General features: G+C 36.0%; 2 protein-coding genes across 8 annotated transcripts in view; both read right to left on the bottom strand.

Annotated features, from left to right (window-relative positions):
• The window catches only part of LOC134534122 (uncharacterized), a 259877-nt gene extending 248693 nt beyond the window's left edge, over positions 1 to 11184 (bottom strand). For all 3 annotated transcript variants that reach the window (XM_063372209.1, XM_063372201.1, XM_063372202.1), the window contains exon 1: positions 10848 to 11184. The gene's annotated coding sequence lies outside the window, so the exon portion shown is untranslated. The remainder of the gene's footprint in view (positions 1 to 10847) is intronic.
• Positions 11185 to 18220: 7036 nt separating this feature from the next.
• Positions 18221 to 27368, bottom strand: part of LOC134534121 (nucleolar protein dao-5-like) — a 357536-nt gene continuing 348388 nt past the window's right edge. For all 5 annotated transcript variants that reach the window (XM_063372196.1, XM_063372199.1, XM_063372200.1 and 2 more), the window contains 2 exons: positions 26380 to 26650; positions 18221 to 24666 (listed from right to left, as the gene is read on the bottom strand). In XM_063372196.1, the coding sequence (XP_063228266.1) occupies positions 24560 to 24666; positions 26380 to 26650 (378 nt within the window). In that variant the 3' untranslated portion in view covers positions 18221 to 24559. The remainder of the gene's footprint in view (positions 24667 to 26379; positions 26651 to 27368) is intronic.

The following is a 27368-nucleotide window of genomic DNA, read 5'->3' as shown; positions in this document are numbered from 1 at the left end:
TGAACGTCCGCACGCGACTTAGGTTTGGAATGGGGGGAGCATGTACCTGGTTTGTTAATTGGTTTGGATTGAATTTTTTTTTATTTAAACGAACAATTTTTTTTTTTAACGAACCGAGGCAATGATAATGCAATTGCAATAATTTGTTACAGCGCATGAATTATAAACCATAACTGAAATATATTTAAATTTCTTGAAACAAAGTAAAACAGTCTAATTTATTTCATGCACTGTAGAGTTGAAATAGTAAATTATTGTTGCAAAACAATATTACGACTTCATTTTTTCAGTCCTTGAATGAAATTTATTTTGTACTACGTGCACCGAGGGATTTATTCCCTTTAATTACCCTCACTATTATCTATTAGGCCTATTCAGCCATGAAATAAGATTGCAATTAATGATCATTTTTTCTTCCGTGGTTGAGAGATCAGATAACTCGCCTACCATCTGTGCGATCCGGATTCAAACCAGGATTTTTCACGAGAGGAAACGTGGCGAACGTTGCCGTGAGTCGGTACTAGTGTTGTGAGTTGGGTAAATACCCGGTGGGTAGGGTATTTATAAATGGGTATTTACCTAGGTACTTACCCCTACCTCTGGTAAATACCCAAAATGAGGGTTTTTAAAGTAAAATTACTTTTTAATTGTATAATCATATGGCATATTCATTATTTTATTGCTGTAACTTTACGCTTATCTGTTACTAAATTAACCTTATAAAACCATTTAGTAATCATAAACAAAGTGAAAAAATTCACTCTAATTTTTAATGAAATATAGCAGCATGTATTTCAATATTTTAGATTATAATTTTCACAATATTTGCTAGTTATTCTAAATCTAAAACATAATTTTTTTCTTAAGGGAAATTTTTGTTTTCATTTGTTTTTAGAATATGGCTACACTGAACCACTGTAGATTAGCAGCAATGTTGTTCATTGAGTTACATGATGCAGTGAGAAAGTTAAACATACATAACCATATTGACAAAGTATGGAAAATGATGTGGAGTAAAATTGCAATATTTTGTTAAATCTTTAGTGTGTTGAATTATTCAACCTTCGGGGGGGAAAAACCATGAAAGAAAACTCTCCCCTTCATGATAATAATAGGTCAGGTCAGGTTACCCTATTCGCTATTCCCCAAAATAAAAATTTAGTTATCTGGTTTATCTAAATATTTCACACTGTTGCTTTTCCCCCGTAAGAATTGTGCTTGGAAAAAATGGTGGCGTATAACTATTCCATGTTTTTCATAAGGAATCACCCGCTAAAGTTTGCAACATACTTTCATTAACATCGTGTATGTAACATATTACTTTGTGAAATTATTAAATCTCGACAAAATTAAAATTGTCATTGATTTAATGAAAATACCCAGGTATTTATGAAATTTGGGCATTTACCTGGGTAAGTACCCAAGGTATTTACCCTTAATTATATATACCTGGGTATTTTACATCTCTAGTCGGTACTTCTTCCGTTTCCTCTCCATGCTCCATTACCTTATCACCTTTCATAGTCTCTAATGACTCCCTTGTCGACGAGACGTTACGCTGCTATGCGGGTCCGTGCAACACTGTCTACCTGGATTCTAGACGAAAGAGAGAGAGAGAGAGAGAGAGAGAGAGAGAGAGAGAGAGCGCGAGAGAGGAGTCAAGGACGACAACGACACGGGCCGGCTGACGAACTGTCTCCCAAGGCCATGCAACACCGCCGCGCGACCTGGCAACGCCGCGGCCGCGAGCCGGAACCCCGCCCTCAGAGACGCCGCCAGCAGCGACAACACAAGCCCGCCGCTCCGAGCAGATGTAGCCCACACGCGAGAGGCAGGGACAGCCCGCGCGCGCCGCGACTAAATAGTCATAAGTAGGGGCATGCATATTTCGCGAAAAGATCTGAACACTTATTAGACTGCAACAAGGTATACCCGCACCAGCAGTTTCTTCCTTGTGATTGGCGGCCGTCTGCGAGAGAAGTCGTTGCGTTATTTGACCCAGCCACTCAGGACGCGATTACTTCCGCACTGAATCACTGTGATTGGTGTTGTTACAATCGATATGAATCTGGGAGAAACTCGTCCATTACGAAACACAGATGGTGCTAAGTGTTTTAACTTTAATCTAGTCTCGAAATCTTTTCGCGATATCTGCATGCCCCTAGTCATAAGGCAACTTCCTCATTTCTAGTCTGTGCGACTAAAACACGAAACAATATTGAACGGCTGAAGACACCGGGCACGCTATTCTGGCGGCGAATGTGGTAACTAACTCAGATGTGCCCCCCCCCCCCCCCCCCCAAACACTATGACTCACCCCCCTTAACCTAATATCCCCCCCCCCCCGAAATTTTTTATGCCATTTTCTCAATGATTTACTCAATTATTTTATAATATACTTTTTTAGTATTATATTTTATCACATTTTGCATTAATTACAACTGATTTTCTAATAATAATTTTGGTCGTATCAGGTAATATTTCCATCCTGAACCGACAGATGCCAAACTGTTTTTGTTGAGGAAAGTGCAGGGTTGCCAATTTGATTTACAAGATCCCTTTCAATTATCAAAGCACCAGAAACGTATTTTTACATTAGAAGCTATAATTATGTAAATAATATATATATATTTCTCGTCTTTTAACCACCCCCCCCCCCTTCTGCAATTTTAATGACGCAGTCTGCGTCGTTACCCCCCCCCCCCCTTGTGGGCACCCCTGACTAACTGCAGGACGGCATTTGATACAACGCCTGTCGCCAGCATTCAGGGGAAATGGTCTGAACAAAACCAATAGCAATATGTTAATAGGGGTAGGCATTTTTCGCGAAAAAAATCTGAACGCCTAATAGACTTCAAAAAGGTGTACCCGCACCAGCGGTTTCTTACTTGTGGTTGGCGGCCGTCTGCAAGAGAAGTCATTGCCATATTCGACCGAGCCACTCAGGACGCGTTTGCTTGCGCACTGAATTACTGTGTGATTGGTTATGAAACGATCGACATAAATAGGAAATAAACTACCCAATCACGAAACACAGATGATGCTACAGTGTTTTAACTTTCAACTGGTCTCGAAATCTTTTCGCGAAATATGCATGCCCATAAATATGTATTGTTAGAGACCGGAAAAATTCGCGGGTTCAATGACCTCCAGGATAGACTCCAATATCCTCTACACACTCGGGCAACTGCCAACTGTTCATTGGCTGCTGACTTGTGAGTCGTCTCGACTGGGTGGCCAGTGATTCGACACTTCTATGAGTGAGGGTCTCTAATTGGCCCTCAGTCCTCCAGATTAACAGTGAACCAATGACAGAAGCAGCACTAAGGTATAATTATTTGAATTTTAGCATAACACGAAATGAATCCGCGAATTTTTCAGGTCTCTATGTATTGTTGTAAAAATCTGAAAGGTGACACAAAATGCATTGCAGTTGGGTGCAGTAATGCTTACAGAAATACTTTATCCGGTGTGTTTTCTTCATTCCAAAGCGGAAAAATGGAGAGGAACGATGAAAGTTGTTGATTCTAGCTGTACGGAGACATGTATGTAGGTCTACGCTGCTTATTAAAATATGATATGCCCAAGTTAAAAATAATGTAGACCTACGCTATTAAGAATTATGTTAATTTACGCACTCATCAAATAATTATTCAATTCACGGAGAACATTTAAGATTTTATGTACATTAAGTTCTTAAAATATTTCAGAAGTTTATATAAGTTTCCAGAACATTCCAGAATAAATAGTTGTTTCAAAATCTACCTACACCAGTAGGCTGTGCAGAAAGGGATTTTTTTACAATGTATACTGTAGATTATTTTAACTGGTTCACCGACAGTTTGACGTAATAACTGCGTTTACGGAATGCAATTTTGTGGAGCTCTGCAAGAAGCTATCATCTAGGACTTTAATGCAAGTTTTCTGGGTGACGCAGAAGTTTTTTGATTGTAAAAGCTCGGTTTTTTTTTACGAAGCATTGCAAAATCCACAACTGTACAAAAATTCAGCTAAAAACGCCCCAGTCTGACCTATTGTAGCATGGCCTCAGTACAGTACACACTGCAACGTTTGGACCACTTTAATTATAATCCATTATGCTATACTCTCAAAAAGATATGCCGTCTTAAAGATTAAGGAATATGCACGAGATTATACGCGGGGGGTCTTCTTTTTTATGTAATATATAATTTGTTTTCCATTGATTTTCATGTTGGTTTTAGTAAGATTACATTGCAGTGATTGCAATTACAACAAACATTTTTGTGGAGCGTTGCAATACATTATTATTTAGACTTACGGGCCCCGCCTATCTGGGCGCACATACAGTGTGCAGAAGCTTCAGAAAGAAAATTCCACGTGGTTATATATATATATATATATATATATATATATAAAACTGCCCAACATATTCGAGTGACTTCTGTTAACCTGTTCACGAAAAGCATTTAAGAAAATATTGATTACGATGAGTAGTTATGTGTTTGTATTTAAGTTTTTAAACTGTATTTTTAGAAGAGTGAAAATGGATAAAACGCTTGTTTTCAGAATATATTTGGCATGAAACATACGGTAGAGATTTTCGAAAGCAATCAAGGCTCTACACCCATGGCCCCCACAAGGGTGGGGCTGGGTGGACCCCTGGGTCCAGGTGTCGGACCTAGTCCTGTAAATTTTTTAATGTTTTACTATTCTGATTTTTTTACAAACTAGAAAAAACATACTAAATATTTTATAAATAAAGCTTAGTTTGGACTTATAAAATAGTAACCATAAATTATACCCTGTATTTTCAGGTTAAAAATAACATTGTAAAAAAGAGTGTAGGTAAGACATCACCATGCAATTTATAATGTAGCACGTGACTGTAAAATTGTGTGTGTGTATGGGGGGGGGGGGGGGGGGTGTTTATCTCCGATCCTGGGTCCAGGGCCCGTAATCGAATGTGGGGGGCCATGTCTACATCTTTTATCTTCATTTCTCCTCCATATACAATGTTACGCACGGCGAGAAGATCAACAGAAGCACCAGTGAGCACACACACACTCGGCACACTCTAGCAGGATGTTCCACAGTTAGTACTTTCGTACTAGATCTAGTACATTTACGCTCAGATCTAGTACTTTTTTTTCTTTAATATAATAATAATATTACAGTAACTCCAATATGTTTTATTACTAAGCGTAATAATTTGTAAAAACTATGGAATGTATGTGTGTATCGTGTGATATTTAAGTTAGAGCATTGCAATTTCATTATAACTTCCTAAATTTTTGAAACAATAACAAATTATAATCTAGTACTTTTTTCTTGCCTAAGTTGGTACGAAATATGTTTTTTCCTTGTGGACACCCTGCAATCTAGGCGGCGAGTTGTGCGTGTTGCCAGACACGGCAGGCAGACTCCACGACCGCAGTCTTATCGCCCGGACTGCAGGTGGCGTAGGCGAGCTGCTCCTGGTTAGCACACGGCCGCCAACGAGCAGGCGTCAGCAGTCCTCCCCCCCCCCCCCCCTTGCCATCCTACGGCTCGCGGACAGCGTTGCCAGACGTACCCGCACTCGGGTGCACGTCCGCGAATTACTGTGTCTGTACCCGGTACCCGAGATTATCCTCCCGAGGACACAATTGTACCCGCGTTTAGGAATATATATATATATATATATATATATATATATATATATATATACACATACATACACATACACACACACACATAGTAAAAAAAAATTTAACAATATTCACTTTGCATGGAAAATCAATTATGGTGCCCTGGCCGTTAACGCCCAGACATTAAACATACCCGTATTTTTTGAAAACAGCAGACTCTGTGGAGAACCACAGGATCATGTTGCAGCTGGAAGTAGGGAGGCGACAACAGGATCAGGGAAATCTCTCATTGAAAACATTCTCTGCTAGCTACACTATCAACGCACAACACAAAATTTAGTCGCCATCTCATATTACAGGTAATATTTACAATAATTTTACCTGAAAATTAAAATTTTCACATTGGGCTGGAATAATTAAGATTTACATTACCCCTCCCCCTTCTTCTTTTTTTCCAACGCTGAACCTTAGTAGCAGAGCTAATACTGCATTTAAACTATACAATTTTATGTTGTCAAGCTATTGTGAGATTAAATAGAGAACAGTGTAGCTATGTGATATTTTGTATTAAAGAAAACAGCAATATTTTGTTTCAATACTTTTTTGCTTTGTGTCTGTATATGAATTACACCCGAACTGAGAACTTCTTGTACCCGAAAGTACCCGAATGTAAAGGTGTGCGTACTCGACTTGTGTGTGCGATGACTGGCAACACTGCACAGGGGCCACTTCGCGCCCTGGCCGGCACCTCGACCCACAGCCAGGGCCGTAGGGATAGCAAATAATGACGTCCCTCTCCGCGAAATTTCCAAACAATTAAAACATTTTGTACTTTCAGTCAGGGCCGGATTTAGGGGAGGGCAACCGGGGCGAAAGCCCCGGGGCCTCCACAAACGGAGGGCCCCCACAAACCACAATAGAGACTTCGGGAAAAATTTTTTTTTCAAATTCCGACAAGTAAATACTAGTAAACATCTTTTCCTTTGATATTCTTTTTTCGCTGTTTTACCTTTTCCTACAGTACTTTGTACATACATGATTATATTATTGTTAAATATTAACAGAAATATTCATTAACACTAAAATTTAATTTCATATAATTCTTGTCTCCGATTATATTTATGTATGTTTTTTTTTAAATACTAAGAGAATCTACTTGATTTCACAATAAATTATTTATTGGAAAACTCGACTGAAAAAAATTGTTCATTTTATTTGTAAAATAATTTGGGGCCAGGGGGCCTCCGCTCCTCTGTTGCCCCGAGGCCTCCAGACCTCTAAATCCGGCCCTGCTTTCAATACTCGCCAGTGATGTGTACCGTCTAACCTGCCTCGGTAACGAGCAAATTCATGTGTTCTCGTGCTGTAAACTCACATATAATATAAACTCGGACACGAAGTTTAACGTACAATCCTTTAGAATAACATCGAGCGTGATAAAAAAAAATACGAAAATTGTGTTTTAAAATACATATCTTGACGCGAATAACACGTAGTTTCCGAACCCGCCGCTAGAATTCGCTGCCAGAGCAGCTGCGTCGACTATCGAATCATTCGATTTGCATACAGAAATGTTTAACTATACAATGAAACGGCTCCGATAAAAGCGAAAAATACTCTAAAATATATATATACTAAACGCCGGCTATGTACCTGATTTTCGACCAGGAATTTTATTTAAATACTGCCCATCTTGCTCAAATTCAGTAAACATTAATACAACTTTGTCAACTATGGTTCGGTGGAACCTTCGCCCTCTACGTTACTAATGCCGGTTTGCACAGTCGTGACTTGAGGCAATGGAAATTATTTCTCAGTTAGATTAACCTGCAGTTTTTGCTTGGATTTCTTACCTGACTCTGCAAGTGGCTTTAAATCTCATAAATACAAGAAACGTTAAGACAATGACCGCGAAATCTTGCCGTCTTTATTAACATTCATTTATACTCAAACGTCTTGTAAACTTAGAAAGGATTTTAAAAGTGCTTGTACTTAGCTGTAATGAACTGATATGAAATTATAATTTTATTTGGTCATTGGCGGCGCAGTGTACGGAAGACAATCCTTCTATACGTCACATGCTGTGACACAGTTGAAGTAACTTCCTACATCTCCATCACCGTATTTCAATGCTCAAAACATTGTGGAAATTATGCTTCACCACGCCTTATGTATGGTTGATGAGCACCAATCATAATTTCCGTCGTTAAACAACAGTCACTACCATCAAATGATGTCGCTGAAGGTAAAGCATAATGCTGGCTTGTTTTTTCACTTGGCATTTGCGTGTTTATTTCCAACTTGTCACAGGTGCGTGTGCAATCTCAGGAAAGCACAACGCTTGAGAAGGATATGATGATAAGGAGGAGGTGGGAGAGGGGGAGGAGGAGGAATAGAGAGAGGGAGAGAGAGAGAGAGAGAGAGAGAGAGACAGAGAGACGGCGGTCAAGGTGACCTCGCCGGCCGCACTGCCCAGCGACCGGAATGATCGGTCATAGCGGGTCCCCGCCTTCAGTGACTGTTATCTCCCCCTCTCTCTCTATCTCTCTCTCTCTCTCTCTTTCTCTCTCTTACCTCCCCCTCCGCAAAATAAAATACATGCATGGGCGTCGCAAGGATATATTTTTTGGGGGGGGACTTCAATTGATTTAGTTGTTGAGGAATATCCATCCCCTGGGGGAAAAAAGCGGGGGGTCCGGGAAAATTTGGGGTTTGAAGGTGCAGAATGGTGGTTTTTAGGCATTTTTCTTTCCTAAATATTCTAATTATAGTTGGTTGCAATATATAATTTATTTTTTATAAAAAATATTTTCAAAGAACAAATTTGTAAAAACACAGTTAACATATCGGACCTGATTTTTATTTTACACGAAGATCGAATTAAAAAGTGCTCACATTACCACGATTGGACTAAATGCACCATGCGCAACATATGGGTTATATCACAGAAATCATATTTTTAATATAACTACGAAACTAAATATATTATTGGAGGGGACGAAATTGAAGACTTTTATTATTGGGTGGGACGTGTCCCCCCCGTCCCCCCCGGTTGGGACGCCCATGCATGGGGGATTCTACAGTTTCACGCCGGCAGTAAAAAAAAAAAAACACTGCCTGTGACCCTGCATACGAATGAAGGCATGAATGAATAAATGAATGAAGGTCGTTAGATACATTTGGGGGTGATTGAGAATGGAATGGAGCATTGCCAGGATCAAAATATGATCGACTTACGGGCAACGTCTGCCAAGTTTTCCCACTTGCGAAAAAAAAACCGGATTTGACCCCGCCTGGAATCTTGTCCGGTTTACCTCTGTGGGAGACAAGTGATCTGACCACATTTTTTCCCCTTGTAATATATATATATATATATATATAATTTAAAAGAATAATAGCAGCACCTGTTGGAGGCCAAGCCACCATATCAAATTTTGTATTCAATACTTCCTAGTGGCCGATATTATACACATCGTCTGCTAGAGTATGCTAATGCCATATTGTTTTTTTTTTTTTTTTTTTTTTTTACCTGCTATAGTTTAGTAGTGCCACATATCAGATCGTAGGCCATTTTGGCCGCCATATTGAAAATATGTAATAATTAACCTAGACTTTCGGAAAACATTTCTAAAAATTTATTTCATATATTGATTGGATCAATTTTGTTTCTTGTTTCGATCCTTCGTCGACTCAAAAACGTAATTTTGACCTAAAAATACTTATTTAATAAACTATAGAGTAAAGTAGTTTAAGTGGCTGAATTTCCCCATATAGGCCTACCAGCCACCAGTAAGCCACTGTCGTCATATTGGCCGCCATTTTGAAAACCTGTAATTATTAACCCAAAAAATTATGAAAATAAATTTAAAAATCATTTTTTTTTAAATACCTATTGTTAAAATATTTGGTAATTCGATTAGTTTACACCTTTGGTTCAATCATTTGTCACTACTAAAAGTACTTAAAGCTTAAAATCAATGTTTAAATTATTTTTCCGATTACCATTACAAGTTTATTAATCATCCTCAATACGAAAGATGAAAAAAAGATTATACAAGACAACTGTCCGACTAAATAAGTGTGTTACACAATACCACTATGCCTACCATGGAGGCCGTATTCGGTGCACTTTGTGTATCATCGAAAGTTGTTAGAAACTAAAAAATAACAGGATCCGAGATTATAAATTGGTAACGATTCCAAGCCTATGTCTGACTTATTTAGGCTCCTTCACGCGCCTCAGTGCTCATGCGTGGTGCGTCAGGAAAGCGCGCAGACTGCAAACGTGCCACTCTGCCACATTCCCAATTGCTAGTAAAAAAAAAAAAAAATATTTAATTTGGAGGAAGCAAGTGCATTGTTTGTGATGTTGCTACAGCGAAAGAAATGCCATAAAAACAGAAGATATTGGATGTATACGATCCTTTGTTGAGCGTTAACATAGCTATTTTCTTACACTTTTTTTTAACACACATTTATTTGCTTCAGTTGTAACTATGTAACCAAATCTTGAAATTCAATTTTCACCTACTTCTAATTGTATCGATTTGAAACTCTGCAAAACATATGAAATCAGGATGACAATACAATTAATAATGTCATGACTATAACCTGCAGAAAGGGGGAGGGGTCACTGGGGCAAAAAAAAAACACACTACTTTCGGGCCATGGGCAACAACCATGCTTTTTGCGTAAGTGTGAAATTTGCCCGAAGTCGACTGCCCCCCTCATGGTTGGGAGGGGGGGGGGGGGGGTGAAAGGGGAGTCAGAGACAAAACATTTCTAAAATTTTAAAAATCTATTCTCATTCGATTTGTAGTTTTTCCGAGCCTTTCGAGGACCTGAACCTCCTTCACCCACTCAAGGGTCATTTGCCAACTGATTTTTTTTTTAAGTCGGGGAAAATCGAAGTAGTTTTTTTACGTGCTTCCGAGGCCTTCGAGCACTATCGGACTTCTTGGGGGAAATAAAATTCTGCGTACGCATTACGAGTTTGAAAAGTTCTTATTACCGTAACCGTTCAACCGTTCGAAATTAAAATTTAACACTGCAAATTAGACACGAAGTAATAACTACCTCATAACTTTTGTCTAAACAGCAGCAATAAACATGTGCGACATGTCTACAAAATTAAGAACTTAAAGCATGCTTCAAGATGTCTGTAATCAAACAAAATGGATAATGACGTAAAAAAGAAAATAGCTAGTAGATACGTAAGAAATTAGTCATCTAACTTACCCAGTCAGACAGTTCTTTTCAGGTTTCTCCTTCTAGAGAACGAACGTTAATCCTTGAAACTGTACACCAAATTGTTAATATTGTAAAATTAAACCAATCAAATAGTACACGCAACTGTCAAAGTGCTGTGAGAAAAAAGACAAGTTCCAATTTCAAAACCGTCCGAGGATAACATTTGTGGACACGAATTATCTCAGTTAACAACGTGACGGTACAACACCTGTTTACATTTATTATACACCAGCATGAACTTTATGTTTGTACCACGCGCTCTCCTCACTCACACTAGACCGTCTTTCAACGCGCACAAGCACGAGCACGACTAAACAAGACCAGAAACCTGCAGCAGGATTCAATTCACATCATACAGCGCCAAGCACATAGTTCTACTTTACGCTGGTAGATGGCAAGCTTGAAAATATAAGCGCAAGCGCAGAAGAGAGCGAAGGAGAGAGAGAGAGAGTAAAAACAGCAGCACATACCTTAACCACAGACCTATGCACATAGAACTGAAAAATGTTTGACAGTATGTATGATGTTAACCAAGTGGAATATTCAGAACTTTATTTCAGGAGTGAACTAAAAAAAAAACCTTTGTATTCAAAACAGTCTCGACAGTAAGTTACATTATCATTCTCAAAACGCAGCAGGTTTTAATTCCAGTCGTTATACCCAAAAAAATATACCTCATGCACTAAGATATCTCATATTTTTAATTACCTATTAAATAAATGGAGCAAGGACGACTAAACCTTTAATAGTCCTCCCATCAATTCGTTTGCGGAGATAAGGTGGTAATGTGAATATTAGTTTAAGAAAATATTCACGTCACCATTCCAGCGAAAATATGTGCCTACATGCTTCACTTACTTATTCCGCCCTGCTTTAAATATTTGGTGATTATGCAAAGAAAAAAAAGGTATTTACTGCTACATTTATTTGCATCTGCTTACATGTTCTATAACTTTAATTTAAAGTCTAGAGATAGTAAATTACACCATCTTGATTTCAACTGTGTAAAAGCCAATAAAACTTTATCTATTAATTTCCACAATTTGACTTCAATGAAACTTATTTATTAAAATGCTGGAATGCCTGAAAATAGTAAATAAGGGTTTACGATAAAAAAAATCAAGAATTATGTATTAAGATTGTCGTGTAGGAATAATTCTGATGAGTCGTGTATAAACCATATGATGACTTAAGACTTAACAGAGATGGTTATATTTTATATTTTTCCTTAAGAATTAAGAGAAGCGTCAATCGGAATACAGTAGATTATGTTGTTGGCGCGAAATTATGTTCCGTGGGAAAGGAAGCAGGTTACGGTGTGATACGGAATTAGTAAGAAATACAGATTTACTAGCAACATGTTTAGCAATAATAAAATACCAAGAAGAACATTTCACAAAAATTAAAAAAAGAAACTCTGTTTGGAATATTTATTTTGTTTTATGATTTCGTAAATTAAATATTCTTGTTTTTTATTTTTTTTATTACACGATTATATTAATACTAGTCGACCCATGCGGGATTCCGCAGTGCATACCAAATAGTTTTGTGTCACATTCCATTTTTTAAAAAATTTGGGAGAAATGACATTTTGAAGAAGAATAAAAAAAAAGTAAACGGGTGTTAGTACAAAAGAAGACATGAAATTGAACACATCAGTACAAATCGATGTTACACTTTTTTTTACAGAAGTATTATTTACAAACATACCAAGCAGGTTGATTACAGGATACAGAAGGATGGTTCCGGAAGAATAGTTGGACAGAGTAGAAAAAGAGTCTACCATGCGGGGGGGTTGGGGGCTTGCACATTGCTGTGCGCATTGGTTTTGGATGGCACTGGTTGTTTCGGGGGCGACTTTAGTCGTTTCCCACCAGGCTGCCAGCCAGCCAAGTTAAATGAAGAACATAATTTAATTATATGACCGCAGCAGCCAGGTTGCCCCAGCCACCATGGCCATGTATGCCCGACACATTGTGCTGCCAGCCTGGGCATGTCAATCATTGGCTAGTCCAATGTTGCTTATTTGCACCGCAAGGTGTGGTCAGTCACATGGTCGGACACCTATTAATCGATAGTGAGCCTGCTCACTTATTAATTAAAATTAACGCATATTGAACGAACATACCTAATTATATGACCGCAGCACCCAGGTTGCCCCAGCTGCCGCAGCCATGTATGTCCTACACAGTGTGCTGCCAGCCTGGGCATGTCAATCATTGGCTAGTCCAATGTTGCTTATTTGCACCGCAGGGCGTGGTCAGGCACATGTGAAATATTTTAGTTTCTCTAAAAAATATAGGTATATATTTAAAATAAATATACCTATGCCCATCAAACAGTAAACATTAGGATTCTAGGTTATGTGTATTTGATGAACTTAATAACTTACTACTTTGATGGTTAGGTGATAACCTAACTTCTTCTACGAACGATTCTATTTTGAAAACCAACAAAAGGTTGCGAGGGGGGTGGGGGGAATTAAAAATTTTTTCCAACAAACTGGAGGAACATATTAATCGCCTTAGATCGTATACAATATTATGCAATAAATCCTGTAGTATTGGGACAAAAAAAAACTTTCTAAACAGTAACTGTGGATTTAATTTTCGAACATACATTTAATAAATTAAAAACTATTATAAAACAATTTTAAAACCATAATTAAACATTATGCATTAGTAAAACTACTGTTTAAAGTACTTATATTATTGTAAGGTTTATTTCACGCTGGATGTTGGTATTATTACACTACATAGTGGCAGTATTCCAAGAAAAAAAATAAGCAAAGAGGTTCAGCCTGGTAGTGAAATCTTACTCCACTTCCATACTCCTTAACATTCATAGGCCCTAACTGTTTTTTGTCTCAGGTTTCACAGACATACTGGTCATGAAATGAGTTCTCACATACTATGCACACCAGTAAACCCTCCCTCTCTTTTCTATGGTAAGCAGAGACCTGTCTCAAGGTCAACTATGCATCATTCATTGCAACCTATTTGGCTGTTGGCCAATCATTATTCCATTATGGAAGTTGAAAACTCAGCTATATGAGAGCACAGGGTTGCTCCGACTATTCTTTTTTTTTTAAAAAGTGAGAAAAGCTTGTAGTATGACCAATAATTGTTTAAGTTGATTAGTAGGAAAAAAATTTCTGTTGTAGCATTCAAGTCTAAATAAGGCATTTAATACATATCTACTTGGAAGAAATCACAAAACTGAAAATGTCTGCTGCACTTTCGTTACCTACTGGAAATATTTCCTTGACACTTTATGACACCCACCCAAAATTATCTTCTCTGGCTAAGGAGCATTTTAATAATGTATTGAATGCATTTAAAAATGAATTATTTGTTTCACAGAATATGCAAACGGGATGTGGAATTTGTGCAGAACAAGAAAAAGTTGCTCATTTCAGGTAGGTACAAATTTTAAATATAAGTGATAGCCCTTTATCCTTGTAGGGAAGACTGCTTACGTTAATTACTACAAAAGCAAAAAAGCATCAAGAGAATAAAAGCAGCGTGCAACTCGAGTGTCCATTCTCTGCATATGAGATAGTGAATTGGTGTGCTTTCCATAGTGTTGCATACAACAAGGAGCTTCTAGTGACTATTTCATGAGACAAAAAATGAATTGGTGCTTGCTCCCTTGGTAATTGAGATATTTATTGTATAGCAATTTACTTTACAAACAGTTGTTTTGAAAACATGTTTTAACCACTAATAGTAAAAAAAAACCATGCAAGATTTTATGGAATGCTTCTCAGTAAAACACACTACACACAAATCTACCAGTAGTTTTTAAAATGTTGCATATTTGAAAGCCTATGCAATATGCAAGGTAAATAGAATTTGTCATTACACAGTGGGGTCATGGTGGTGGAGCAATGAGATCACTTGCTGTTCAAAGTGAAGTAGGAACCGTGGTGGACATTATCATGTATCCTCCATCTATTCTTTAAATCAGTCATCTCTCATCACATGTTTTTAGCTCTTACAAAGACCTAATAGTTAAATCTTTTCAATAATGTAAAATTTCCTTCCTGAAGGATAGTTTTTTGTTGTGGAAGGTAAAGGTAAACCATTGCAGGATCATCCTTCCATCGGAACATCGTGTGGTGTGTGGCTTCCTCACCATGCCACTACATGGTGTCACCATGTATGACTGAGCTGCAAGGTTTGATCGTCACGGTGACAACAGACTTGCTCAGTAGATGTGTCTTAATACTGAAAATATTTTCTATTAAAATTAATTTTATATATAAGACTTGCCCAATCTATTTCCAGAATTGTAAATGACAAAGATCTACTGGATGCATCACTAGACAAAAAGAATGTAAATGCTTTTTTTTTTTTTTAAAGCAAATCAATTGTTTATGGAGTTCATCAAGTTTAAGAAATTATTTATTAATGATTTTTATATATGTTAACTCTCTCACCATTGCTGTTATTAATTTTATATTTTTTTCTTTCAAAAATGGATGTACATGTCAGTAGAAGCTATAGGCATAAGTAAAGTACAGATTAAGAAGTCATCTTAGACATTGCATATTATAAACTTAGGTTCTCAATTTGGAAGTGTCAATGTTACAACTGAGATAGAGCTTAGTTGTGCTCATCAAGATGAAAGGAGTGGTTGTAATACATTTTAGCTTATACTTACGTTATTAAGGGAGTTTCAACATACCAATTCATCTACTTAAGCATGAAACAGGTAAAAGAGTTTACTTGATTTTTTAAGAGCGAAAAAGTAAAAACTTTAAAGGTAATTGTGGGTTCTGAACCACCAAGGCACTAATTTTTTCCATAATTTGAGTTACACTGGGGTTCTTATAAAACCTGCTGTTGCCCAATTAAAGCAATGTATTAGTGGGCACTGCAGCTAAGGATCCCTTTTGGAGCACAGAAATATATAAACAAACATACGTACATCCAGCGGTGGATCCAGGATTTTGGTTTGGGAGGGGCTTGACCCAGCTGAGGGCCTTATAGAAATTTAAAACCATACTATAACTACTTAAAATGGATTAAGTATAAGTTATGAAAATTGTACTGTTCATAGTGTAGTACTAAGAAAGTAGGATAATATTAAATGTAATTTGAGATTAGTAAGTGTAGAACCCAGATGCGGAATGTTTAGTATTAGTGAATAATAAGCAGCCATAAATTCTGTGGTGTTATGGAAGAGAGGGTTAAGTCAAAAACATCAGATTTTAAGAGAGGTGGAAGAAAGTCAAGGATTATTTGAAGGATATGCCTTTTGACACTTTATATGGTTTGTAGTTTTGTGTTGCCTGTATAAGATATCAATAATAATTAATATGACTAATATTTGATTGTGAAAATAATATTAGACTTTCTTTCACCTCTCTTAAAATTTAATGTTTTTGACTTAACCCTCTCTTCCATAACACCACAGAATTGGTGCAATGTACTTACATTCAGGGTATCTCGCACCACATACCTTGTGTTCCAGTTGTTACGCTGCGAGAGTGGAGAAAGAAGCAGCAAGTGCTCTGCAGGCAAGCCACACCATCTATAGCCGATTTTAGCTAAAATAAATAGTTTCGCAAGGCCTGCTCCGTACATAATTTCAGTATCCTATCACCACACAATTAAATGGCATTGTCATAGCAGAGTGACTTAAAGGCACTCTCTTCCTTTTTTTAACAGTGGCAACCAAATTACAACACGCAACTTTTAAATAGAGCACATTGCTTGACACATTGCCAAACTTAGGGCCTTGATTAGTTAATAGGATGAATTTTTTTATACAGTTAATTTCAACAGTATTCAGGGAAGCTTGAATTCTAGCGAGATATGAGTGTAGAACACAAAATTCTGTTTGTGACAATATGTAACTCTCAGGCCAGCCTCACCAGTTTGGTTGCACTTATTTCATTGATTTTTGTTTTGTTTAACTGAATGTGTATTTTGGCACCTCAATTAAAAACAGTGATACGAATATTCAAATGCTGCCCCTCCTCTCCAAGATTTCTCCGACCTTTCAGTCGACCTTGTTTTCACAATCATTAGGTAGCAGTTGCCTTCAACGCAGCTACAACCCAGAATCAAAGAAACTACAGACAATGGCCGCAAAAGACTACGCTCTTTCTTAAATCTTGACTTTGACCCAAAACAAGAAATTTAAAATGCTACAAATATTATATACGTAAAAAATTGAGATGTATTTGCATTAACAATTGATATCCATATACCATTAAAAAAATTAACAAAAAATAATAATTCAAGTAGTACCGTGTTTTCTCGCATAATCGTCGCACATTTTATTCTAAAATCAAGTTTGAAAAGTAGGGGTGCGACGATAATGCGGAATTTTTTTTATTTGTTAGATAAAGTATTCATAAAAAAAAACATTCATGGAAAGTAAGTTTATTTACAAAGTGAAGTATAAAAGAGCATGCCAAACAATTTAATAAGTCATATACAAATACCTTTCTTCAACTTTAAATAGAACAAAATCTGTGATCCAAATGCAAGCCAAACGAACGCGTAACTACCATAGTAAACAACACCAAGATTGAGCGGGATATCAAATGTAGTTAACTTGGTTCTGCAAAGAGAGCGCACGTTGCATGCAATCTGCGAGATATCGATATTCGACTACGTGTGCGCGCTCTATACGGGAAGCAACATAACCAAACAGTAATGATAGCAACGAGCGCTGGCTGAATTTTTGTAAGCGGTACACTGCGGCGATGCAGACGAACAATGAAGATTATAACGTTTAAAAAGTCTTTAAAATAAAATTTACATATCAAGACAGCTTCGTATTTCCATTATTTAAATAAGCACGCGGTAATTTCTGAATAAATATTATATTTATACTTTAAAATACATCGTTTTATACGGAAAAGATACCTACACAAAGTGCTCGGCATCTAATAGCGGGACCAAAAACATCATGCAACGTTTATGCGAGAGGTTTTTTTCTCTCCAAATTTTGACGCCCTAAAATAAGGGTGCGGCGATTATGCGCATGCAACGATTATGCAATAAAAGAGGGTATTTCACACATTAATTTATATCACTATTTTACCTGCAAACAGCACAATAAAAACTTGGTCTTCAACCTGCCATTAAGGTATAAATGCTTAACACCCAGCAGATTTTTAAAATCTCAAAATGAAGCTCATTCACATAATGCCAGCAGTCAAAACTTACTCAACCATTTAGATATTTTAGAATTGTAAAAACTACTAACAATCTTGCTAAATACACTCAATTATTTTGTTTTATACTTGGTCAGTAGCTTTGCAGTGTGTGTACCACAATCATTTAGCAGGCTACTAGAAAGACACCCTGTAAAAAAAAAAATTTATGGAATAAAACTTCGGCTTTAAATAAGTTTATCATATATTTACACTTATACAATGGTAATAATAAATTTGTAAAACAATTTTGAATCCTTCGAGGATGAAATATAATGTTTCTTTACAGAACTATGTAACCCTACAAGTTTTCTTTTTTCTTTTTTCTTCATTTTATACAAGGTACCTGTTATTTACAGTCCACAAGGTCACTTTTAGGCTTCTTAAACATTCCTGTTCTCTGGCTTTACTTACTTCAGCCTCTAGCAGCCTTTGTTTTATATCTTTTTTTTTTACCCTTCAGCAACACAAATTTAACTTTTCATTTCACTTGGAAGTGCATAAATAAACCAATCACAACTACTCACAAAAACTTCAAATCTCAAAACAAGTGACAAATAAGCAACCGCATAACACCTTCTTTGGTAAAAATGTTAAACTATAGACATTTTTTTGGTAAGTAACAAATAATATACAAAAATTAAATTTACAGAAAACATCCATTGACAAACATTATTTGGATTATATCAAAACAATAAATAAATTCAGCAACTTTCTTTGTTGGTAAGTAATTTACAAAAAAGTATGTGAACAACCCAATAATAGTTATGAATTAGGAAAAAAAATTGTCACAAGAGTGAATAAATCAAAAATACCCGAATAATTTTTATCAATTCAAATAAATATCCAACAAATATTTTTGCATTGAGGAAAAAATAAAATAAATAATTAAACAATATAATTTTTTACAGAGAGTAAAAACTTATTACTTTCTAAATGCAGCCTGTACACAACCACAAAAGAAAACAAATTTCAAGTAATTACATAAAATAATGCTCTGTTACATAAACATAACCCCAAGTTCATACAAGGAAACAAGATATATTCATGTAAAATATTAATATTTGGAAATATTTTTCCACACACGTTAAAATTTACCAGTGTGTTAATCATTATGTTAGGATACACACATCATTTGCAAAAAAGGAAGGAAAGAAACTACAATAAAAAACATTAAAAAAATAATGACAAAAGTAGTACCTTACTCTTAGATATTTCTAACAAGGGTTTGTCAGAAATGTTTAAATACTTGCCATGCAGTTTTGAATTGAAAAAAATAGTTGGCAAAAATGTACAATGACAAGACAGATTTCTAGATTAAAAAAAATTGTGCAATTACAAAATAAGCAATGCACAATCACCTGAAAAGAAACTGTTAATGATGAAGGCCTGAACATATTACGGTTTAATATCAGTTGGTCCCATTGCACACACGCTTATGAAAATACTTATGAGGATGGGCATAGCATCGTATGGGAGAAAGAAGAAGCTATAACAACTATTACAGGTGAGAACCAAATCCTGAACATTCACTCTGACATGGAGTGCCAGCGAGGCTCTGTGAAGGGTATTTACAAGAGGAAGACAGCCTGTGCAAAAACATTGCTTTGCTTCACGTTGTTCCGCCGCACACAATATCAACATACAAGGGGCCAGCCGCGAGTGTGTCGCCGGAAACGCATCACAACATGCCCAACTGTGCTTGCTACCATAAACCCTTAAGTTTTAATATCTTTGCATTGAAATGGCAGCTTCTGTTAATAAACTGGTTGCATAACATGACTTCTGAGTAATACAAAACTATATTGTATCTAAAATGCCAAATAAATTTAAATATTTCTCTACTTTATTTTACAAAATTGATACATGTGTATCTAATCCATTCTGATGTAAGACTTGAGATGTGATTTTTTAATAAATAATTTTATTATTTGACTGAAACATATTCTTGCTGGAATAATTGTTAAACATAACTTTTGATACACTTCTGAGATGTTTATGTTAAAATAACACAAGGTTTTAAAGTTTATATCTTATCAACTCCACATGAACTTTTCACCCAAAAAACATTTTTATTCAAAATAATTTTCAAATTTTCCATGACGGAGAAATATGTTACACCTATGCATAGGTATTTTTATAAAATACATGTGACAAAGAACTCAAAAAAAAAAATCCAACCCCATTTCTAAGAATAAAAAAATATTTAATCTGAAACAGACAACTAGATGATGATATACGGCCAAAATAACCATTAAATAAGACTGACCCGTAGTTATGTAAATTAGGTGTCAAACAATAACAGTTAAAAATTATACTTTGTTTATAAAAAAATTACCACTAAACACAAAAAAAGAAACCTATTTACTCTGTAATGTATTACATTTTAAACAGTGCCAGACAGTTTCCTTTTAATATTCCCAAAATAAATGTGGTAAATCTTTGCAGAACACACAAGGGAGTAGTACTTAACATTAATTATGGTTTCTCCAAGTTCAACAGAAAAAGAAAAGAAAAAAAAGAAAAAAAAATGGACACTATGTGTGTTAAGAAACAGGCAATATGAAAATAATTTTTGTCCGGTAGAAAAATTTACACACTAACTGGTAGTCAGGTTTTTTGCTACAGTACGAGAGTTTGTGTAGCACAAAGACAAAACATTTTTTTTAAAACAGTAAACAGACAATTATAACCACAGAGAAGGCTATCAATGTCTGTAACAATGTCAAGTGTACAAAGTATATTCCATTTATATCATTAAACTTCTTTAGTTACTGATTTTCCTCATCATATTTGCAATGATGTTACTTTTAAGACAGTAAAGTACAAATTATGAATTATCATCTATTAAGTAAGAGGAAAACCTATTTATAATTGACTATATAAAAGCTTCTTTAGATAGATAACTGATAAAATAGATTTTTATTCCAAGTATTTTATTTTACAGATAATTCCCCTAATAAAGTTTGCACATGTTATAACGACTATCATAAAATAAAACCATAGGCATTGTACTATTTTTGCATTTGCTGTCTTTTCACAAATATCTTAGCGGTGTACATAGTACTGATTCATCAAGAATGACAAAGTCAGGCCTAAAACCAATTTTTTTCCTTCTAATGACACTTTTCCTACTAATATTCATAAATCGGAGAGTACAACTAAACAAAAAATTTTCCAGCTGGAAATGAAAGAAAAAATCAGAGTATATTCAGTGACTTGGGTAACAAGTGCCTTATAAAACATAATCAACATTAAGTGATGATAATGTTTGGCTTTGTGATGCCAGACGGCTAGGCACAAGTGCCTGAAGTGATGTTGACCCAAGAAGCTATTACTAGCAAACGAACAACAATCTCTCCACAACAGGTTTTTAAAACTATTTCCAATTGTCAAGTGACACTCAACTACTTGCACTCAGCATGCAACAGACATTTCTTCACCTATCACAATAATACTAGAGCAACGAAGTATTTATAACAAAGTTACTTTCAGGATACTGTTAAGACCCTAAGTGATTCTAGCCATTTCCCAAAAAAGTATTTCCGTAGTAATAAGGTTCTTGCAAGAATATGTACGTTGGGGTGGGGATACAACTCATTTCTAATAAGCATACAATGCTAACAGAAATTTCAGTCACCTTAAACCTTAAAACCAATTTATTTCACAATTTTTAGGATTCCTGAAGTTGTAAATGTGGGAATACAAATACCACTCATTATAATATGAATGTTTTCCAAAAATGTGATACTTAACACTTTAACGAACGATTAAGCAATAAAAGGCAAAACTATTTGTAACAAAAGGGACACACATGCATTTATTATATAATTAGTATTATAAAAATGTAAATTTGGTAAAAAATGGAATGAAATCATAAAATATGCATTCTGATGCATACAAAATATGCAAAGAAAAAATAGTTTGTCTATGACCCATGAATCAATTTAATTTTGGATGTTTTGAAAGGATGACTTAGTACATTTATTATAAAAAAAAATTAATAGTGACATCTACTCTATTTTATCAGAGCAGAGAATCGCACAATTGAAATTTCTCTGCAAGCATGACCACATTTTTTTACCACAAACCCAATATTCTGTAAGCAAGTCAATCAACAAAAACTATAAAGAAACATTTTAAAACATGATAGAACCCACTTTTTTCAAATTCTCCTCCATTTTAAACCACTTCTTTGTGGTCCCAATAATTAATACTATATTACTTTCCTGCACTGCACATATTTTTATTTTTGGTCCCTTGAGACATGGAAGAAGAAAAAGAAAAATTTTCATTGTACATCCTTCCCAATCAAAAAGTGCTTCTGGATGAATATAAATTATGATGAAAATAACAATATTATAACTGACTCATATTCCACAGGTGGGTTTGCAGTGTCCTTCACAATTCAAATAATTCACGAATTATACTTACGAAAAATGGTATTCAATACAAAACTAAAACACGTACTGTATGCATAGTTCCAGTTAACCCTTCAAGATAATAGACTTGTTGATTTGTAATTTTATCAAGGAAAGTTTTACTGTAAAATATATTATCTACATGAACCAAATAAGATAATATAAATAGTAAATATATATTAAAATTTTTTTCTACATCTTTCAAATAAACAGAAACATATATACATTTAACTTGTTACACAATAACTACCTTAACAAATAACACTAGATAACACAAATATTGCTTGAAAAAAAAATTGAAAACATTAAGCAAAACCATTAGGTATAACAAAAAAAATTATGAAGAGTTTTGAATTACCACCCTTCCATTTATAAGCATTTTAAATATTAACCCTATCTGTTCAGTCAGTCACTGTGCAACTTTAAAAAAATTGTATTTGAAAATTTTAGTCTTGATTTTAGTAGAGTAGGTAGAGTTGAAAGTCACTTCAAAACTTATTTTGCTTCCATCTGCTAAAAAGAGAAAATTATTGTACAAAAATACTTCAAAATTTAGCAGTTAAAAACATGAAATATTTTTTTCTTTGATATACCTTTGACACTCAATGTGTGAAAATTGTTTTGCTTATCACTTTAATGTTATTTAAAATAGGTTCCCCAAAATTATAAAAACATAAAAATGGCTGACAATAACTAGATAAAAAGTACAAATCACTGACTACATGCTTAATTTTAAAATATGTTCAAAAATGGATATTCTGTAGTGTAGAAGTTTCGAAATACATGAAATGTTAATCAAAACAGCAAAAGAGAAGGCAAAACATAAAATTTTTTGTAATTTTTAATCATTTGTATAGGATCACTTGCCCTATAAAAGTAATTTTATCTCATTCGAATAAAACTAGTTTATAGTTAATTTTTGGAAATAATTACCACATACATTTTTAATGAATACCATTTTTTCCATCAAATAAAAAAATTCACATAGTTACTTGGAAATCTTCAACTGTATAATTTCTGAACAGATAATATACAAAAAACGTAGAAAAGTGCCTAGTTACTTAACATAATTCACATATACACAAGCAGAATTGATTGTAAACTTTAAATGACTAACCAATAAAATCATCAGTTGTGCAGATACATGTTTTAAAAATAAACTTTGAAGATTCCAGCATTAATTGAACGCACATGAAACTAATTCAGTGATAAATTGGAGTATTTAAACCATCAGTTAATATTTCGAGAAAAGCTAAGAACATAATTATTAGTACGTACACTTACATAATTGAAGTTATTTATCTAGAGAATAACTTTATACTGCTCATAAACTATATAGATTTCTCAAAAAAGGTATTCAACCAAAAACTATTCCACCTGTAACTGCTAGAATACATAATATTTAACATTAACAGAATAATTGACTTGTTCAATTTTTAGAAGTAAATATTATACTAACATGCATATTTTAATTAAGTAATAACTGCATGGCAAGGGTTGGAACCCAATTGGCTCTTAGAAGCAAGAATTAAAATATTATCAGTAATTTACCCAAGACAACACCTTAAAATTAATAAATAATGTAATACAGGTCACAGGCAAATGCAGCCACTTTCCACACTTTAAAGAAACAGATACACACATCTCTAACCCCAATATTAAAACAGTCTAAAAGGGTGAAACAACATAAAATACAATAAAATATATAAGATGTGCTTCCTGAAGAAAACATGCAAAATAAAACATGTAAGAGAACTAAAAATACAAAACTAACTTAGTCAACATCTCCCCTATGTAATATTTTTATACATGTAGTTTACGTGTGAAAATATAAAGGTTCATTCAAAAATCTCCAACGTATTCTTCCTTTTATGTAAAAACTGCTGGTACATTATATAGCACATTACTAACTCACAAACAGTCCTATCACTGCATTAAATTGTAATAGAAATTATACAACTACATAGCGTATGTACAAAAATATACAACCACTGTATAAATTCATGTATATAATTATCTAAGAGTGCTGTGTTGGCTATGACCAATCTTGTGAGAAGATGGTCAAAACTGCCGGCACAACCCACCAGCCAAAAAGAAACGTGACATTACATCTCCTTGAGATACTGTATTCCACGTCGCACATATGTCACCAGCTCACTCAGGGAGCTGTGCAGGTTCAGAGGACCCTGGCGATCCAACTCAATGAAGAAATCTGAAACACGATCAGCAAGAAGTGTTTGACGTCCTCTCTCGGCCACATGAAAAACATGGCTCCCATCAGGGGCGCAACAACTAAATTTCCAAAGGGGGGGGGGGGGGGGGGGGGGGGCAATATACCTTTTTGTAAAGAATCATTGATCCTCCCTATTGAAGCTGGGGGCTGGGGGCTGGGAAAATTTGTATTTCAAGGTGGAAAATGGTGCTATTTAAGCAGTTTTATTATCTACAAATTGATTACACAGCACTTTCTTTGCCCCCGTTTGCCCCCACTTCAAGGTTACAGGAAAGGAAGGGGGGGGGGGGGGGGAAATACCCTTGCCAACCCCCCCCCCCCCCCCTGTTGTTGCACCCCTGGTTACCATACTATATATAGGTACATTCACCAAACCAGTGTCGAAACTACCACATTTATCAAAATTACATAAAAAATTGAATAACCCTAACAACAATGTATTTAAACCAAAACATAAACAACCCAAGTTTGTTCTTTAAACCAGTTATAAGTAAGTTTCAGCAATACATTGATAAATGCAAAATTCTCTTACAAACTACCGAATTAAAAAGATATTATTGAGTGGAACAATTTCAGTAAAGGTCACAAGGAAGGATGCACAGAGGCAAAGAGGGATTTTTTTCCCCCTTAACATAAATTGTTTTTAATAATCATTTTAGTGCTTCTCTATGATTTATGATGGATCTATGTTATCTATTTAACCATTTAGTCAGTAGATATACGAAGGTCAGTTAGTAATAAATGGGTAGGGTTTAAAAAAAAAATAGTTTTAAAATTCACCAAAATTCTGAGAATTAAATTAAAAACCTGAAACAGATTTCATTTTACTCACCTGTAGAGATGCACATGATAACATTCCGATCATAATTCGGTACTGATTAGAAGCACAGGGGTGGATATAGAGGAAGGATACGGATGGACGAAATGGATGAAGGCGATGGAGAGAGGAGGAGAAGATTGATGAAGTTTACTGAGGTAGGATGAGACAGAGGTAAGATGAGACTAGAGGTAGGATGAGACACGAGGTAGGATGAGACACGAGGTAGGATGAGACAAGAGGTAGGATGAGACAAGAGGTAGGATGAGACAAGAGGTAAGATGAGACAAGAGGTAGGATGAGATGGAGGTAGGATGAGATGGAGGTAGGATGAGATGGAGGTAGGATGAGATGGAGGTAGGATGAGATGGAGGTAGGATGAGATGGAGGTAGGATGAGATGGAGGTAGGATGAGATGCAGGTAGGATGAGATGGAGGAAAGATGAGATGGAGGAAAGATGAGATGGAGAAAAGATGAGATGGAGGTAGGATGAGATGGAGGTAGGATGAGATGGAGGTAGGATGCGATGGAGGTAAGATGAGATGGAGGAAGGATGAGATGGAGGAAGGATGAGATGGAGGAAGGATGAGATAGAGGAAGGATGAGATGGAGGTAGGATGAGATGAAGGTAAGATGAGATGAGGGTAAGATGAGATGGAGGTAGGATGAGATGGAGGTAGGATGAGATGGAGGTAGGAGATGGAGGTAGGATGAGATGGAGGTAGGATGAGATGGAGGTAGGAGGAGATGGAGGAAGCAGATGGAGGGAGAAGGCGATGGAGACAAGGAGGTGGATATGGAAGGAGGAGATGTAGGGAGGAGGAGATGGAAGAAGGAGAAGGAGTGCAGGAGTGCAGCAGGGACGGACACTCACCCCTGAGGCCGGCGCTGTAGACCAGCAGGTCCGCCTGCTCCCACAGGCCGTGGCAGGAGTGCAGGAAGTTGAGGAACTGGTGCTCGGCGGCCATGCAGGCGTGCACGTGCACCGGCACGGACACCGTGGGCACGGCCTTGGTCACGTCCATGCTGTTGTAGCCCGACGACTGGCTGCCCACTGAGCCCACCGAGCCCACCGAGCCCGCGGGGGAGGGGGTGGGCGACAGGCGGGACGGCGTGCCCTGGCTGCAGTGCTCCGACGACGGCACCTGCGCACGCAAGGTCCCCTCCCCACCTTCGCTCCCCGTTCCTCACACACCCAGCCCTTCACTAGGCTAGTGATGGCAATGGACCAGACTCTTGTAGTTTTTACACAAGAAAAACTATTAATTTCAGTTGGTGGAGACAAAGCCACACGTCTGTCTATAAACATGGTACTCAAACCATTTACCTCGTGTAAAGTAGTAATTTGACACAGGTTTCTTGAAGTCTACATTCACCACTATCTATGTGCTTCTTTGATTCGAAAGTTTTTTTTTTATTGCCTCTGTGTTTTTCAAACCATGTATCTCTAGTTCCTTGTTATTTTTATAATTTAGCTTGCAAATGCCAAGATTTAAAACAAGATTAATCACTGAATATATTTTTCTGCTCTGCCTTGTCTTTGTAAGTGAAGGGAAGGGAGGAAGGACAGGTTAAGAAACCCAATGGGCAGCAAGACAGGCAAGTATGAGTTTAAAAATCAGCTGTTGGCCTGAAAATGAGGAGGTGGAGAGGAAAAGGTTCCTATCTTTTTTTTTTCTTTTCCATGAACCAGAATCAGAAAAAAATAGTTAAAACATTTTTTTTTTAAATTTAGTCAATTCACTACCTCTAATCACAAATATCGTAATGTGGCTATCGAAATAGGTAGTTTAATATCTCAAATAGTGTTAAAAGTTAACTGCTCAACTGCATTGCCACTTTATCAGTGTATACGGTATATAG

This window comes from Bacillus rossius, chromosome 7 (genome assembly GCF_032445375.1).
Source record: "Bacillus rossius redtenbacheri isolate Brsri chromosome 7, Brsri_v3, whole genome shotgun sequence".
Lineage (NCBI taxonomy): Eukaryota > Metazoa > Arthropoda > Insecta > Phasmatodea > Bacillidae > Bacillus > Bacillus rossius.
Note: the sequence above shows the minus strand (reverse complement) of the source record. Positions and strands in the feature narration are given on the sequence as shown.